Genomic DNA, 17,930 nt, shown 5'->3' with positions numbered 1-17,930 from the left:
AGTCAAACCTATGTCTAGCCTCCCTGCATTGCTGCCAGTGAGCTGTTAAAAAAAGACAGACTTTGGGATGCTGCTTCACTGGCTAGCACAGCTGTTGGCAGAAGGGAATGAATGAGAGGGTATTTGAATTGAGACCCTCTCCTCCTGAGACACTGCAGCTGGATGAGAGCTTCAGTATCCTCCATTAGCCTAAACGGAATGGCGTGTTCTTACCTTGCCAACCAGGAATGGTATAGTTTCACATCGGTGCTCAAGGGGCTTAGGTACAGTTTGACACTGTTGCCATGGCTGTGCTGTTTCACTACAGAGGAGAGGTTTTAATACAGTGTCGCTTCTTGGGCTGCTGAAGTTGTAAACTACAAATCTCCCCCAAGCTTTCTAAAAGCTGTCAAATTGTCCTCAGAAAGCAGCCCTGCCACTTTGGGTATGGCTGCTAGGTGTCTAATTAAGGAGGTTTGTTGACTTGGCTGAGGCAAACCCAAGTCTGACACATTGCCATTTTATCAAAAAGCTCCAGCTGCCAAAGCCGCCTTCTCCCACTGGGAGTCATTCCAGCTTTTCTGAAATGGAGACTAGAGCACTCTGAAGGCTTAGCAACTGCAATTGCCCCTGCGTCACTGAAATGCAAGTGTATTGCACCTCGCATCTCATCTTCTCCCTAGGAACCTGTGCAGGAAGAAGTCAGAAACGTTTTTGCCAATGTAATTTTTAATTGATCTCCTGCCACAGTTACAGGAAACATTCAACACACTGATGTTATGACTCTTCCCTAAATGTTCTCCTCTGCCTCTAGGCCCTTCACTATAGCAGGGACTCTGATTTTAGAGTGGTAGTGTAGACAAAGCAAAAATGGATAGAACCCTTTTAAAACCAGTCTACTTGAACCAGCTTTCAGCAAGTTTAACCAACCAGGCTCTAAAAAAGGGTTTATAGATTTTTTTTACCTTGTTTACACCAGCACTTTAAATCAGTTTTAAAACTTTTTTTTGGGGGGGGGGGGGTACTTTTCTCTTTACGTGAGGGTATATTAAAATGAAACAGATGCTTTTTTGGACTTTTTAAAAAAAAAAAAACACTTTGGGCAGTGACTACAGAGTCTGAATTCAAACAGACCCTGTATTTAACAATCACTTGTTAAAATACATTGTGTTATAGTTCCCTGGCTGCACCTCTTAACTACTCTCTCATTTAAATTCCTTGCATTCTGGGCCACAGCTAGCAAGGACAACATGCCACTAATGACTGTCTAACCCGTTTGATAGCCAGCCAAGTTGTCATCCTCACTGTTCAGACCAGTCCAAGACAGAGTCCTCCTCCTGGGCCTTTCTTTAACAGTTTCCCCTTTTGCAAGGTCTGGTTTCTACTCTTGGGTAGCAAGTAACTTCTCCTGCAGCCAGATACCAGTTTGGAATGGCTTCCTCTCTAAGCAAGAACCTGCCACTGACTTTAATAGCAGTCAGCTTCATTCTCCTCCAAGGTCCCCACAGTGGCCAGGATGTCCTGCAAGAGGGATTGAGGGCTCTTCTCAATGTGGTCACTACTTCTGTTCAGAGACCTGTGCAGCCCTTCTAAGTCCACTGTTCTCAAAACCAGCAGCACACCGTCTGGGTCTTGGGATCCAGCCTCATCAGCATCACCTCTGGGACAGGGCTTGGCACAGGAACTCCATCTCCTCAGAGTCTCTTCTAACCAAGCAATACCACGTGCTTCTGTAGACAAGCCTGCACTTGTTCCCTCCTTCAGGCTGCTCTCATCACAGAGCTCAGCTTTCAAGGCAATGAGGATATCGCAGGCTTTCTGAGCCACTGGCCTGTCACAGTCACACAAAGCACCAAACAGGAACTCAAACAGTTTCACCCGGCAGAATATCTGCAGAGACTCACTCAGATGAGTGGAGCGGGTGGCAGAGGATAAGACAGCAGCATATGGGCATGCAGCAAGGCCAAGCCGTCCAAGTGTCTGGGCAGAGAAAACTTCAGCCAGTTCCAAACCACCAGCTTTAACTTCCCAGTCTAAATCGCTGTTCACAGCTTGGAGCACGCTGGAGACAAACTGCTCAGTGTCTTTCAGTACATCTGGGTGGCCTTCTCTCAGCCAGTCAATGAAGACCCTGATCACAGCTCTTCTAGGGAAGCCCTCTGAGTCTGTTGATAAGATTTCTTTAAGCTGTGCTACGATGCTTTTCTAAGAATGAGAAAACAAGGAGGGAACATGTTTTAAAAAATGGAAACTCTTGGCTAAAGAGTTCTAAACACTCCAGTTTCTCTCTAGTGCTTCAGCATCTTAGTTAATGGCTGCAAAATCTCCTATTTGCTCCTGGGAAGTTCTACTAGATTCTGCTGTGGGTTATCTTCCCCCTCCCTTACCTCTTTAATATTTCCATTTTCTAGGCCAGGCTTCTTTGAGATGAGATGGGTGAGGAAGGACAGCTGTCCCAGGGCTGTCACAGCACTTGCTCGCACATAACTCTCTGGGTCCTCAAGAAGATCCTCTGTGAGCTTGGGCACCTCCGAAGAGAAGAGAACTTGCCTGAACCCCTCCTTCTCTGTAAATATACAGAAATCCAAAGAAAGGCTTTATTCCTCTATCCAGCCAAACTGTGTCCAGTGGAAACAGCCCCTCGTCTTACCAGGATGTCGTCTGCCGGCAGAATGAGTTGAGCTGCTGTGCAGACCAGACAACTGCTGATAAGAGCACAGGTGCACTACCACGGGCTTGTTGAATTCCAGTCAACCCCCCGCCCCCATTGTTAGAGCTCAGAAAATCTACTTGCCTTTGGTGTGCATGCAAATGAACCTCTCCCTGGCAAGTGGGTATTTACTCTCAGCTTGCTGAATTTAGGCTTTTATTTAAAAATGAATGTCTAGCCCTGATGGTTTTAAAGAACCTACCCAACACATGCTGAATAACTGATAGTGCCAGTGAGGGGTCTGCAGGTCCCATGAAACAGGTGTGAGCTTCTCAAGGCCCAGAGCCAGAGGCTGTGTGCTAGGACAAGCAGCTGGGTTGCGCACTAGAGAGTTCCACTTTGGTTTGAGGACAGAAGTAGGGAAAAGAAATTAATTCTTTCCTCTCTGCCATCAAACAGGAACTGAGCTACTGTGGGGTTAACTATGCTGGCCTCAGAGCTGGGCCTCTGCCGTGTAAGGGGGGAATGGAGGGTGACTCTGCAGTGGGCAGAAAGCCTATGCACCATGCAGGTGTGTGCTCTTGTGCAAGCCCCCCAAATCCTGCCCCACTGCCAGCTCAGTGAAACGTTATCCATTCCACTTCGAGACACTGTTGGAGAAGGGGGACATTATTATTTGCCTTTAACAGATATGAACTGCCTCCCTCCATACCTCATTGTTTCACTGCCTCCTAGTCAAATTCCTTAAAACTGCTCTGTCTGGAACTTCAGGAGGACTCAGCACTGGGACCACAGTGGGAAAACAGGATAAACCTATCGGATGACTTGTCAGGGTTTCTCATGGCTTAGGCCACTCAAAAGTGTTGGGTGCGATGGGTTTTTTTGTTTTTTTTGGGGGGGGGGGGGGGAAGGAGGGGTTCTGGGTATTAAATGCTTGGATGTGGTGATAGGCCTCAAATCTAAAATGTTAATTTCTCTGCACTTACCTCTCAGATGCTTAACCAGGAGGGTGAGAAATTCCAGGGCAGAGTCCCGTACTTCCCAGTAAGGGCTGCACAAACGCTTCTGCAGCACCAGAAACAGATCTGCACATGGCAAGCAATAGGTTTAGCTCAACAGGAAGGGACCAAGTCAGTAGTAGCAATTTTTTTTTGTTAAACATTAGCATCCTTTAAATCATCATATGCAATATCTTTTACTGCTGTTGCATACTTCCTTCAGAGATCCCACATCTTATTGGACACTGCTCCAACAAGCAGTGTTATATGTAAGTATATGTGCACCTAATATAGGGATTGTGAAAGACAGGCAGAGTAGCAGTTCTATACGAGACTACTTCTCTGTTGGAATTATTTGCCCATTACTGCTGGAATACTTTATGCCATTAGTTTGACTTTACCCCCAACAGTTTCCTTACCTCGGAGAAACTGCTCAGTCTGTTGCCAGTGATCCTTGGAGCTGGGTGCCTCTGACAAACTCACCAGCCATTTGAGTGTTGCTTGAAATGACTTCTTCAGAACCTAGAACACGACAAAGCAGGGCTACAGCAATCAGAGGGAGGCTGCCCTTCTAATATTCACTTCACGAGGAGGCATTTTTTTTGCATTTACACTGGATAACATTTGCTTAGTCTTCAATTGTAGCCAAACTGCTAGGGATAACAACCCAACATCCTCTGTTATCAAGAACTACGCTGCTGGTAAACATTGCCTAGATCAAGAATCCAATGGTGCCTGCTTGTTTTCCTAGCAGGCTCCTGGAACGTGTCTACTCTTAATACCAGCTTCTAATTTTCCAGAGTCTCAACCAGCAGGAAATCTCCAGTCATCTCAGCAATGCAATAATGTAATACCAAAAACATTGGCAAACCCAGGACCAAGTACTAGAAACCCCAAGATTGAGGGAAGTGTGATGTGACACTACTCTTGGGTACAATCACTCCTGACTGTGTTCAATATCTTTGAAAGGAAACAGTTGTATAATGGCTTAATCACATTTCTTGAGCCACTTCCTCTGTCACTCAGAGCTGAGACAGGGGCCTCTTAAGATGTTCCAGTACAGTTGTTTGTGGTGTCAAACAGTTTCTCAGAACCACATCCTAATGACACTAGAATTACTGTTTTAGTAAACTATCACTTCAGTGATTTGTTTTCTGTACTTACAGTAGGACTGGTATCTGGACTCTTCAGGTATGCAAGGAGGATGTCAAATACACTTCCCATGAATACACTGTGACCTGAAACACAGGAAAAGTGATAGCCAACGATCAATACTAATCAGAAAAAAAAGACAAATCAGCTCTTGAAATACCAATATTTATTACAGAACTATCTGTAGGGGAGGAAAGCAAGTGTAATTCCACTAAACAGCAAAATACATTATTTCTGAAAGCAGGGGAGAAAAGAAATGGCCTACCTATAAAAACTGCTTTCATCACTAATTGCTCTAACTTACCAACAGTGATGAAGAGTCAGTGGTGAAGTTGATGTATGGGCTGAGAAGCCCAGAACTGAACAAACTTGGGAAACAGTTTGTTCTTATACCTCAAAATGGTGGACCCAGACCCAGAGGCTGAGAGAGGAAATGGGTACAGGACACTTTGCACCGCTACAAATCCAGAATGGCTACAAATTCCAGAAATAAGTAAATACACTGAAGCATAAAACGTGGAAAACACTCACTTTCCCAGTGAGAGAGCGCGCCCAGGCTGTCAAGTGCTGACCGCTGAACTCTGAAGCAACCAATCAGAATTCTACTGATCTTGTTTCCCAGACAGGATGCTGGAGCCGCAAGGCCAATACAGAATTGCAATATTGTCACTACAGACTGTAGCAAAGGTATATGGGGCAAATCCACTGGCAAGCAGGTCTAAGAGAGAAAGCAGATAAGTTTCTAGCAAATACCTCATGCATGTGTTTGTATATGCAGTGTATGTATTTTTCTATTACAAGAGAAGTTGGATAGGATGGGCAGAAACCTCTTTCATTCTAATGTGGCATCATCCCTGTGGTATCACAAGTCTGATAGTTATGAACAGGTTTCCTCCCACACTCCAAAAAGCTATTGCACAAATGAGGGAGGGTTACTATTAGTACTAGAGAAAGCAATTTAAAAAAGGGTTTACAATAGATGAGACCTCAGAATCTGAAAGGAAACTTATGAATAGAAACTTCTGCAGTGCTAGATGGCAAACTTGGTATGGGTGGGTGAAGGAGGAAAGATGATCATCTCTCTGCCATCACTGACGTGGTAGACAGTAGCCTCAAATCCACTGTGATGGTTGTGATGCATAAGCTAAATGCAGCCTTCTTTTAAAGCTTAAATATGCCTGTTCTGCAAGTGAGGTAGAAACAAGATGGGAGAAGATTTCTTCTTTAACTAGATGTGTCACCAATGGAAAGTCCCCACTGCCAACCTTTCTCCCTGTTCTGTTTGGTTGCAGATTTTCACAATAGGGCCTATCTTAATGAAATCTTTCAAGTAGCCCATTCCTTCCCCAGACCACTACCAGGTACTGCAGCTCCTCCAGATGAGCCAACGTCTGACACAGGAAGCTAGCACAAGAGGATCTGCAGGACAGAAGAGTTTCAACAGTGGCAGAATCATTCACAGACTTATTCAGCAAACCTGGAGATGGAAAGGAGGAGAGAACTGAGGTTAGAGTACAGCAATGGGTTTGAAATAGAGAGGGCAACAGAGTTTTAAGTAAAGGAAGGAATGGATTTAGTGCCATCCTTCACTGAAGAATAAGACCCTTCCCTCAGCAGAATACTGCATACCAGGGATTAGCAGTGTTTGGCATGCGGCTTGCCAGGGTAAGCCCCTTGGCGGGCTGGGCCGGTTTGTTTACTTGCCACGTCTGCCGGTTCGGCTGATCACGGCTCCTACTGGCTGCGGTTCACCGCTCCAGGCCAATGGGGGCTGCGGGAAGCAGAGGCCAGCACATCCCTCATCTCGCACTGCTTCCCGCAGCCCCCATTGGCCTGGAGCGGTGAACCGCAGCCAGTGGGAGCCATAATCAGCCGAACTTGCGGACGCGGCTAGTAAACAAAGCAGCCCGGCTGCATGCCAAATGTTCCTGATCCCTGCTGTATACTCTGGCAGCTATATCACAAACACTGCTTCTTGACTTTAGTCTCACTCTTACACAACAGTTGTTACTTCAGTTGTTCACTTCCCTCCACTCATTAAAGATACTCATACCCCCATTCCTTCTGGATACAGTCTTGTCCTTTATAGGCAGATTGGTTGTTTATCCTTCACTTGTCTATAACTATTATACCTGGGTATTCCAAGGGTTGGGAGGCTGCTTTCAGAATACAGTCCATTGGTTGAAGAACAACACTCAGAGCTTGGATCCTTACTGCCTGTGGGCTTCAAAGGAAGAAGTAGCAGTGAACACACAACAATTTGTTCTCCCTAAGCATCTGCCCCCAAATTCTGATTAGTAAATTCATAATTCACAAGAGTAAATTCTTTCAGCCTTAAATCAGGCTGGTACTGGTGGGAGAGTAACACATTGCCATGTGTGCCAAGCTCTGTCCCAAGCTTCCTGCGCTAAGCCAGGAGAGGGAGGAGAAAGGTCTTTGTGGTTTTCAAGCAATGTCACTGCAGTAGAGCTGACTCGTTTTGGTGTGAAGTTTTCCAAGAGAAGGGGGGAGGGATAGCCCAGTGGTTTGAGCATTGGCCTGCTAAACCCAGGGTTGTGAGTTCAATCCTTGAGGGGCCCCATTTAGGGAACTGGGGTAAAAATCTGTCTGGGGATGGGTCCTGCTTTGAGCAGGGGGTTGGACTAGATGACCACCTGAGGTCCCTTCCAACTCTGATATTCTATGATTGTAAAGGGACGGAATCCTGGGTGACCTTCTTCCCATCTAAACAATGTCATATACTCAGAGTGTAGGCATTACTTAACCTGCAACACTGGATCATGTGCACCCAATAATTCTCTCCTATTTACAATAAATTAATTGCTCCTCACATTTCTGGTTTAGATAGAAGTCCCTAGAGCAACGATGGTGATTTCTGCTGGCAAGCAGAGAGGGTACTTCTATTAGACAGCATATGTGAAGGGGAAGGAAATAGAGGGAAGTCGTGTTTGACTTGCACTCAAGATAATGCCTACTCTGAATGTTAACTTTGGCGCTAGAGAGCAAAAACAAAGTTTGCCATTCTGACCCTAGAGGCTGGCTGACTGTAGGTGGGATTTGAGAGCACGTACAGGGCATTTGATTCTCCTGTACCTCCAGTTTGGAACTGGACTGTCAAACCACCAGCATGTCCAGCTCCTGGACACACTTTCTGTACCAATGGCAGTGAGTTGCACTACAAAGTTTCTCTCCTCATATAGAACACTGACAATCAGAAAGGGACTTGACAACTTATTAAAAGATTTGCAGAATAATATTCCAAGAACATAAGAAAGCTTTTTAAAGTTTGATACCAACAATTCATACCATTCCTGAAGCTTCAGTACTCCCACTGCCAAACGACCAACTTGAGCTGGGTTTAAGTGCTCCAGAGCACACGTTACTGATGTCCACAGGCTACATTCAGGGCAGCTAAACACAGGAGACCTGAAAGAAAGAAGTGTTAACATATTTTTGGGGAACACCCTTGGAAAAGACAACCACATTTCTTGTAACATTTTGGACAGTATTGCATGAATCCAAGTTCCAAAGAGGTCTTTACCTTGCCATGCTAAGGAAAAGGTCCACCAGTAAGTGCCCGGCGTGGACTGGCTCCTCCTCCAAGAGATATACAATTGGCTCTGATAGCCGGGACCAAAGTACTTCAGTCCACAGATCATGACAGCAACCAAACACACTGGTTAGCAGCTTCAAGGACTGCTTGATACGAGAGGCAGAGTTGGATTTAAGGGACTCTTCAATGTGCACTATAAGCTTTTGAGCACATATTGGCCAATCACAGTCCTTTATATTTACAGGTTTAGTCTGGAATGACTGTAGAGAGAAGGTGAGCATGTGCACTAAAAGCTGATTGGCAGCTGAAGCCACAAACAGGCTGGGGTCTCCCTGCAGAGTGAAGATCACATCTATGGCTCCTATGTAAAAGGAAAAACAACAACAACAAAGCCATGACGCGCAAAGAAACAAGAGGTTTGTTGCAGCTTGGAGAATTCATTGCAATCCAATCATGTATCATCTTACTTCTGAGTAACTCTCACAAATTAAAATGTAAAGTTTAAAATGAAAAGAAAAACTTAATGTTACACATGAACAGACTGAGAAAAGGCAGTCTATCCATCATTGACCATATGGGGGGGAAAAGGAAATAAAAATGACAATGGCTGGTATTGTAAAATTTCTGTTTTCCACCTGCAAGATTATAGGGGCTGTGATAGGCAGCTTATACTCTCCCGCCGACATAGCGCAGTGCACACTACTACCACTTATGCCATTCAGGATGTGTTACTGTGGTTTACAGAGAATGAATAGAATCTTCGGGGTGTAGGAACTGACAGCTGGAGGAGGCTGTTAGTTTTAGTTTAGACTGATAAACTGATCTGAGTTAAGATGTTCTGTATATGTTAACAGTCTTTATTAGATACCTAGTTAAGTTACCAGCCATTAATTATTAAAGACTAGTGGATTATTTGAATATAAAATACAAATAGGACTGCCCACATTGAGTAAAATCTACAAGCCCAATTAAAAGTGCATGGGAACGAAACCTGGGTTAATTTCCCTAGAGTACAATAATCCTGAACTATTTCCAATAGACTGCAAATAAGAATTTTGGCGGCTTTCTAATGCACTATTTTTACTTTGCCTATTGGGTGTGTGTTTCTCCCTCCAACATGGAGGCTATTTTTTTTATATTGAGGAACCTTAATACATATGTTCGTGTAATAAAAATAAAGCAATACGATTAACTTTTACAACAGCTTAAGTCCCTTCTGTCATTGTTTCCTCATTTTATTTTTCTCAAAGTAAAATAATGACATCTAAACATAATATCCTACGACGATTCTGCTCATTTAACACTTAAGTGACAGATTACAATAGCCAAGGCACAGTAAGGATTTAAGAAGTTAAAGAATACTGGCAAGAAACAATGCTCACCACAGTTGTACAAAAAATGGAGGGAGCTCTGGTGCTGCACCATGCTGTGCACCCCCTGGACCCAGCCGCTTCGCACAGATGCCTCTTCCCACAGAGCACTGCTGAGAGGCCCCACCTCTCCAAAGAGACTGATCAACAGCTCCCTCTGCTGAGTCAAGAGTAGAGAACACAAGTAAACTATGCAGCAAGCAGTTTTTGGGGCTTGTAGGTTAGCTGTGTGTATCAATTTGATGATAACCACCACAGTGAAACCCTACCTAATTAAAACATTTAATAAAAGGTGCTCTGCATATCTAGGGAAAACATTTGTCACATGCTTAACCAGGAGTGAGAGAAATGTTAACCATTTGAATGAGATTTTTAGAACTTTAGGAAAAATTCTAAGGCTATAACAGCCCCATGAGGTTGTTTCCTAGCCAGGTGTTCTCTTCCCTGTAGGCCTCGATCTGACTTTAGAGCACACTCTAAATTCAGCTACCACCATACAAAACAAGGGGATTTAAAAAAACATATTTCCCTCATATTTGAGGCACACTGAAACTGCTGGGTCCCCACCCTGTCCTACTCACAGGAAAAACTATGTTCCATTATTGCAATTTAAATTAAAAGGATCTTTCTGGGGAGCTACTATTATCCAGCCTCTGCTGTAGGATGCTGTTAGAAGACACACACTACAAGGCACTTTAAAGATGAAAAACACTAGATAAAATTATTATTATTGTGTGCTATTACTTGAAGCACACCATATGGCAGAGACAAGAAAGTGGTGCCTACATTAAGTCAGAATTCCCATGGTTTAGTGGGTTTGCAAGTCTGGCTTAATGTATTAATGTTTGCTGATCAATTTGGCATATACTAGCTGCTTTGTCTGAAGCATGTATAAGTTTTCACAAATTAAACCACTGCCCAAAATGCGTTTAGATCACTGTAAATTTAGTGTAGATTGAAGGAGAGATACTGGTGTATACCATGGCTTTATGTGGTTTATTTTCCTCCTTCCACAATGCACCCAGTTTGAGAAAAGCATCCTGGAGCCCGGTTAGTCTGACCTCTTATATATCACAGAGCACTAAATTTCACCCAGTTACCCTTGTATGAAGCCGAATAACTTGTGTCTGGCTAAACAATACCTTCCAAAAAGGTACCCAGTTTTGATCCAAAGACATCAAGAGATTGAGAATTCATTACTTCCCCTACTTTGTAGTTTGTTCCAGTGGTTAATCACACTCACTGTTAAATTTATGCCTAATTTCTAATTTAATCTGTCTTCTGTTTCCAGCCATTGGTTCTTGTTATGTATTTCTCTGCTAGATTAAAGAGCCCTTTAGTACACAGTTCTTTCTTCCCATGACAGCACTTAAATAATGTAATCAAGCCACCCTCAGTCTTCTTTTTTATAAGCTAAACAGATTGCACTCTTTGTCTCTAACTGTAAAGCATTTTCTCCTGTCCTCTGAATAATTCTTGTGGTTCTCTTCTATGCCTGCTTTAATTTTTAAACCACCTTTTTTTTTTTTTAATGTGGACACCAGGACTGGATGTAGTATTCTAGTATTGGTCTCACTAAGACTGTACAGAAGGGTAAAATCACCTTCCTACTCCCCTATTTGTACAGCTATGGATCACATTAGTCCTTTTGGCACAGCATCACACTGGGAGCTCATGTTCAGTTGCTTATGCTTTGAGCCCTAAATCCTTTTCAGAGTCACTGCTTTCCAAGATACAGCCCCCCCATTCTGTAGATATGGCTTGCATTCCTTGTCCATAGATGTGTAACTTTGCATTTGACTGTAATAAAACCCATTTTGTTTGAATGGGCCAGGTTACCAAATGATCCATATCACTCTGTATGACTGCCCTGTCCTCACTGTTATTTACCACTCCACCTATCTTTGTTACCTGTAAGTTTGACCAGCAGTTTTTTATATTTACTTCCAGATCGCTGAATGCACTGAACAGTATATCTAGTACAGATCCCTATGGAACCCTACTAGAAACACTCCCATGTGATGATGCCCCATTGAAAACTACTTTTTGAGATCTGTCAGTTAGCCAGTAAATCCATTTAGTGTGCTCCTTTTATATGGTATAGTGCTAATTTTGCAAACAATGTTATGTGGTAGAAGTCAAATGCCTTAAAGTCTAAGTATATTACATCTACAGAGTTACCTTATCAACCACACTTTTAATTGCAGAAGAATTAAATCAGATTCATTTAACATGACCCGTTTTCCATAAAACCAGGTTGACTTACACTAGTTATATTCCTAACTTTTGATTTTTATCAACTGAATTCCATTATTAGCTCTACCATTATTTTGCCTGGAATTCATGTCAGCTTAACTAGCCTACCACTACCTAAGTCATCCCACTTGCCTTTTTTTAATATTAGGATAACATTAGCACTCTTCCAGTCTTTTGGATTTTCCCACTATTCCAAGATTTATGAAAATCAAAACCAGCATGTCACAGATCTGCTCAGCCAATGCTTTTAAGACTCTGCAGGAAAGTTATGTAGACCTGCAGATTTAAAAATGTGTATGCCTCGTAGATGATGTCTAACATCCTCCTCAGTTGCTAATGAACTGGAAAGTACTTCATCTTCATATGATACGAATACATAATGCTGCTTCTTTCCAAATACAGAATAGAAATATTTATTTAACACTTTTGTCTTTTGTGAATTATTAAAAATTTTACCATCTCATCTAGAAATGTGCCTATAACATTGCTCGGATGTCTTTTGTTCCTAATATACTTATTGTTCTTAGCCCTGCCAGCCATTGAGTTTCCTCTAAAGTCTTTAGCTTCTCTTATCAATTTCCTACACTTTGTAACTTTTAGTTTATATTGATTACTATTTCCCCTTTTTTAATATATTGCCTTTTTATTTCTAATTGCTGTCTTTACTTCACCACTGAAGCAGTATGGGCTTTTAGCCAAAGTTATCCTCTTTTTTGAACGAGGAATCATGATTTTCTGGCCATCTTAAACTCTTCTTAAAAAGAGTTCCCAATTTCCATTCACATTTTTCTATCTAAGTTTTCCTCCCAGTCAATTTTGCTCAATTTTTCTCAGCCTTGGAAATTAGCTCTTTTGAAGCAGCCCATAAATATATTACTGGCTGGGGCTGTTTTGTTTGCCTACATTGACTATAAGTGAGTCATGATCACTGGTCTGTAGGCAACCACCAACTTTCAGTGAGTGATTAATTCATTTTTATCCATCATCCTGAAGTCCAAAATAGTGAGCTCACAGGGGATGAAATACTTTGTGCTAAAATGTCATGTGTGATTTTTATAAATGTGTTTTGGTAGCACATTTTAAAGCAGAGTTCTGACACTAAGCCATGTAAATTAACTGATTAATTTTGAATGATGGTATATAACCAGAATTCAGGAAATGCAAAGTTAAAACCTACTGAAGATAGTACCTGCATAGCAGCATGTACACACAACTCCTTGAAAACAGTTTACTTATTGTCACATGCCTCAAAAGAGATTAACAAATGTGAGACAGTCATACAAGTGGTCATTCTATATTCAGTTTTGGGGCTGAGACATGTAATTTCTCTTCCCCTCTCCCAAGCATTTGACAGCTGTGTTCTGCATACATACCCTGTTGCATGCAAGGATGAGCAAGTAGCGGCTTTTATTGCCTTCTGTCTGCTCTGACAATCCCAGAGAGTGACTCTAGCAACAGGACTCAATGCTTGAATGACTTCAGGACTGGATTGTTCTTACTAGAAAATAACCCTACATAACTATAGTTGTATTTTATTCAGGTGAGGTCGACAAAAGCTGAGTAGTGGAAGTGCTTCTGTGATTAGTCGCTTAAGCCTTAACTTACCTGTAAATACTGGAAGCAGCTTTCAGAGGCCGCGAATATTCCTGTTAATCTCAGAATAAAGGAAAGAGTGCTAGAACTTGGATCCTTCAGTTTCAGCACGCACGTGATGAGCTCTGTCAAGCATGGATTCTCCTGTAACAGCAGCAGGCTAGATTCTGGGGAAGAAACATCCATGGAAGGTGGAGCAACAATTGACTATCATTTCTAGGACATCTTTATTTTGTATTACAGTTCTAGCAGGTTCACCTAAAAGCCAACAAGCATAAAGTGTACCCACTTAGTTGTCAGTTGGACAATGATTCAGAAGCGTTTAAAGCACCAGCCCTTTTACAGACATTAATATTTTATTAGCTTAAGAATCTCAGCCACTTACAAGAAGTGAAACAAAACTTCCCTTTAAAGCTTGTGTGTGTTCTTGTTACAGTATGAAAGTGTCCAGACAGCACCCTCCAAATTGAGGGATGCTTCTATCACCCTCAGACAAGCTACCATTTTATTTAAAACCTAGAGGTACAACCAAGTGGTATGTACAATATTAATTCTTCTTAAACACATCCGTGATTATCCCTCTGGCTACCAAGAGGCATAAGCCAAATCCAGACAGCCAAAATTACCTGTTTCAGTCAGAGTCTTAAACCAGTCCAGAAATTTCTCTAGAAAGGTGTCATCTGCAACAAGTTGCCTTGAGTCTCCTAGAACTGCACAAACAGACGGCAGGAGCTGAGAACATTCCCTGTCCATAGTGTGTCTGGTTTTCTTCTGGTAAAAGAATGTGAGAAACAAACTCAGTGGAAGTGCATCTCCATAGCAAGGCAACATTGAAAGTCAAGTAGGGAGGTACAAGGTAGACACACTTTGCTGTGAAATCTAAGGGCTTGTCTACACTACTCACTGGATCGGCAGGCAGCGATCGATCCAGCGGGGGTTGACTGATGCGATAAATTGACTGCTGAGTGCTCTCCCGTCGACTCCGGTACTCCACAGGAACGAGAAGCACAAGCAGAGTCGACAGGGGAGCATCAGCTGTCAACTTACTGCAGTGAAGGCACCACAGTAAGTAGATCTAAGTATGTCAACTTCAGCTACACTATTCACGTAGCTGAAGTTGCGTATCTTAGATCAACCCTGCGTAGTAGTGTAGACAAGCCTTAAGAGAGACAGTGCTTTACATCTGAAAGCTTGCAACTGAATCTGGTAACAAGCAACATTTATTCTGCTGCTTTTAGCCTCAAAGTGCTTTACAAACATTAAATCATACTTTCTATTTGACTCACACTATTTCAGGAGCCAGGATGATGTAAGGATACAGGCCCAAATCCTCAAAGGCAGTGGGTCTCAAAAAATTTTTCCGGCAACCCCTTTCACACAGCAAGCTTCTAAGTGTGACCCCTACCCCCAATAAATGAAACACACTTGTTTTTATATTTAATACCATTATAAATGCTGGAGGCAAAAGGGGTTTGGGGTGGAGGTTGACAGCTCACAACCCCCCCATGTAATAACCTCGTGACCCCCTGAGGGGGTCCCAACCCCCAGTTTGAGAACCCCCTGCTCAAAGGGATCTCAAATAAATACCACTGAGGACCTGGCCCACAGACCCTTTCAGCGCGCGGGCTGAGCCATCTACCCACAGCTGCTCCGCAGGCTCCCTGGAGCCCAGCTGTCCGGGATCTCGCTCCAGGCACAGGGGGCGAGGAAAGCCTGCCGCCCCAGGGCCCCGCTCCAGCCGACCTCCCCCTGCAGCACCGGGGGAGCGCCCGGCCCACGCCCGCTGCAGGAGCGGCCCGCGGCGCCGGGCTCTCTGTTCGCGGTGGGGGGGGGGTCAGGTCTCCCCCGGAAGCACCGAGCAGGGGAACGGGGCTGACTGAGGGATTCTGGAGTCGGGCCGCGGCACCCACCTCACCACAGACAGCGCCGGTTTCAGACCGGCCGCCAACCACGCCTCCCACCTACTGTCGTAAAACGGCGCAGAAGCGGAATAGCCAAGGGGCGGAGCTACGGGACTATGGGGGCGGGGCTGTGGGAGGCTGTGCCGGGGGGTTTCTGGGGGTAAAGTTGTACCGATAGTGGGGGGCGGGGGCATTTCTGCGCACAACCCTGCACTGGTATTAACTAAAGTGGTGCAGACCCCTGTGTGGACACGCTTTACTGGTTTGAGAGTGATCATAGCAATTTTCATCAGTAGCAGCAAGCTATGGCGCTCTGTCAGGTTTAAATCAGAGTGCCTGTGTACACTGGCACTTTATCTTTGGCTTCACTGAATAAAAGGTGTGTGTGAGGGGATTTCAATTGCAAGAGCTATCTCCAATTAGCTATCGCAAAGGTAAAATCCTAGCGGAGACAAGGCAAGTTCTTCCCCTGATGTTCCTAATCAAGATGAGCCCCAGTGATGATTGTAGGAATACCCCATAAGGGTATAAACTATACTGGTGTGAGGCAGCTTATACTGATATAACTGTGTCCACACTAGGGATTGTATCCATTTAACTATATTGTTAGACTATCACACTTCTAACTGAAACAGTTAAATCTATTTAAAAAACTGTGTGCAGCCCAGGCCTACTTGTTGGCAGCTATGCACAGGGTTCTTTACAAACAGTTAAGCTCCATTTATACAGCAGGAGGCTTGAGAGGTAGAGGGGACCTAAGGATCATATACGGTTCTTTATGGAGGAGAAATCAGTTACATTTGGGGTGTATCTCAAAGAATCATCTCATTAATCTCACCTCCCCAAATCATCAGGCTGGCCCTAGTGGTCAGGAGGCAGTTATATTTGAGGAATGGAAAACTATACGCCTGTCCAAAAATGCTAAGGCTGACTCTGTGAGAGGTGAGCTGGAAGGACAGTTCCCACTTGATCTGAATTCAGAAATCTGTCTCTTTTTCTGAAAGCAAGACCCTGAGAACCTCTGGGGATTTCTGCTTGCTGAAGGACCACTTGATGGCACTATTGCTCCACATAAATATTTACAAAGCCCCTTTGGTGTTTGTCATCCCAATATGATTTTTAATGACATCAGGTTAATGCTCTTTTTATTGGGTTTAGGGTTTGCTGGTTTTCACTGTATTATTCTTACTTTAACAAATGAGATAGATCCCCATCCTGAGCGCGTTGTGTGGGATCATGCCTCTCAGCTATCCCTCATGATGAGAGAGAATGCTATCCCCACGCAAGCTTGAGGTGTAAATTATCAACACTAGACATGTGGAATCTGGAAACTAGTTATAGAAGTGTAATTTAAATGTTGTAGTAATGTAAATGCAGCGAGGCTAGCTTTCTTGTGTCCCTTGTCATTGCCACTGTCCCACAATAGGTCCTGTGCTTGGGCCTTAGGAAATTAAAGATACGTATGCCTACAATAACCCTTTTCCCCAACATTTTCCCACTGTTGCTACTACTAGCTCAGTTCCACTATTGGTATCAACTATAAGAGCACTGGCATAAATGAGTAACAGTGCTGGCTTTTTTACCACAAGGTCATTTGGAACTTCTCTGGGTAGGGTTAGACAACAAGGTGGTAAAATACACATTGGACTCTGCAAGAGTGCAGTCTACACTAGCACTTCCAGTGGTAGAACTGGTGGTAGGTAGTAACTGGGAAATTTTGGAGTGTAGACCCAGTCATCTGTGTGTCAATTGCAGCAAGATGCGATGCTTGAAAGAAAAAAAAAATATAATGGTGAATAATAGAAACCAGGATACCAATAATACTTTTCACTTCAGTGGTGCCTTCCATCAGAGGATCTGAAAGCACCATACAAACATTCATGAATTAGGTTTCACACACACACACACAGGAATGAGGTATTAACTCCCTTTTACAGATGGAGAAAGGAGGCACAGAGCAGCTGACTGACTTGTCCACGGCCACACAGGGAGTTGATGGGGGGCTGAGATTCATATTTAATCCTTTGACGTCTGGACCTGGGGCTATAAGAAAAAGACCAGATTTTGTGCCATTGGCCAGACTGCATGAAGACCCACCGGTGCCATCTGTACATGGCCTTGAGTGCCAGCATCAGGATCCACGGGGGGCCTTGAGAACCAGCCCTCCATGGGGATCAGCATCTGACCATGGTCCTATTGGAGAGGGCCCAGAGGAGGGTCCCTCATGTTGGGTGCCAGGCCAGACTCTGTGCGTGGGGCCCTTGTGTGGGTGTCTGGCCCTTGCCTGGGTAACCCCATCAGTAGGGCTTCCCCAGCCCCTGCCTGCTGGCTCCCCAGCTGACCTCGTTACTCCCCTGCTCTGTGTTCTCCCAACTCCGAGCAAACACTTGGTTGTCCCAGCCCCGTGACGAAGCCGCTTCCCCAAACGCCGGGCGCAGAGACTCTTGGCCCGGGCGTCCCGTGCCCTGTTCATCCGGG

General features: G+C 44.0%; 1 protein-coding gene and 1 long non-coding RNA gene across 10 annotated transcripts in view; one reads left to right on the top strand and one right to left on the bottom strand.

The window, feature by feature from the left end:
• The window catches only part of LOC120373535, a 30,837-nt gene extending 22,133 nt beyond the window's left edge, over positions 1–8,704 (top strand). For all 3 annotated transcript variants that reach the window (XR_005585574.1, XR_005585573.1, XR_005585575.1), the window contains 2 exons: positions 6,130–6,285; positions 8,577–8,704. This is a non-coding gene — a long non-coding RNA (uncharacterized LOC120373535). The remainder of the gene's footprint in view (positions 1–6,129; positions 6,286–8,576) is intronic.
• On the bottom strand, positions 999–17,927 carry BRAT1 (BRCA1 associated ATM activator 1). 7 transcript variants are annotated; one of them, XM_039492072.1, is made up of 14 exons: positions 17,795–17,927; positions 14,178–14,322; positions 13,564–13,718; positions 9,715–9,862; positions 8,321–8,693; positions 8,086–8,205; positions 6,912–7,003; positions 6,138–6,256; positions 5,311–5,497; positions 4,792–4,865; positions 4,047–4,149; positions 3,616–3,714; positions 2,367–2,545; positions 999–2,184 (listed from the first exon to the last, which is right to left on the bottom strand). In XM_039492072.1, exons 2-14 carry the CDS (start codon positions 14,302–14,304, stop codon positions 1,447–1,449), a joined length of 2,514 nt encoding a protein of 837 aa, XP_039348006.1. In that variant the 5' UTR covers positions 14,305–14,322; positions 17,795–17,927; the 3' UTR covers positions 999–1,446. The 7 variants fall into 7 exon arrangements, with proteins under 7 accessions (XP_039348006.1, XP_039348001.1, XP_039348000.1 ...); XM_039492067.1 differs by lacking the exon at positions 17,795–17,927 and adding an exon at positions 17,550–17,568 and having other exon boundaries at positions 9,715–9,859; XM_039492066.1 differs by lacking the exon at positions 17,795–17,927 and adding an exon at positions 17,550–17,567.
• Positions 17,928–17,930: the final 3 nt, after the last annotated feature.

The sequence above is a fragment of the Mauremys reevesii genome, linkage group 10, assembly GCF_016161935.1.
Source record: "Mauremys reevesii isolate NIE-2019 linkage group 10, ASM1616193v1, whole genome shotgun sequence".
NCBI classification, from domain to species: Eukaryota; Metazoa; Chordata; order Testudines; family Geoemydidae; genus Mauremys; species Mauremys reevesii.
Note: the sequence above shows the minus strand (reverse complement) of the source record. Positions and strands in the feature narration are given on the sequence as shown.

What these genes read in the sequence shown, in the direction of transcription:
- BRAT1 (XM_039492066.1), bottom strand. An exon ending in CGCGCTCTCTCACTGGGAAA is followed by an intron (nt 4,866 to 5,310) that starts GTGAGTGTTTTC and finishes CCTGTGTTTCAG; the next exon opens with GTCACAGTGTATTCATGGGA. An exon ending in GTCCAGATACCAGTCCTACT is followed by an intron (nt 4,150 to 4,791) that starts GTAAGTACAGAA and finishes GTCGTGTTCTAG; the next exon opens with GTTCTGAAGAAGTCATTTCA.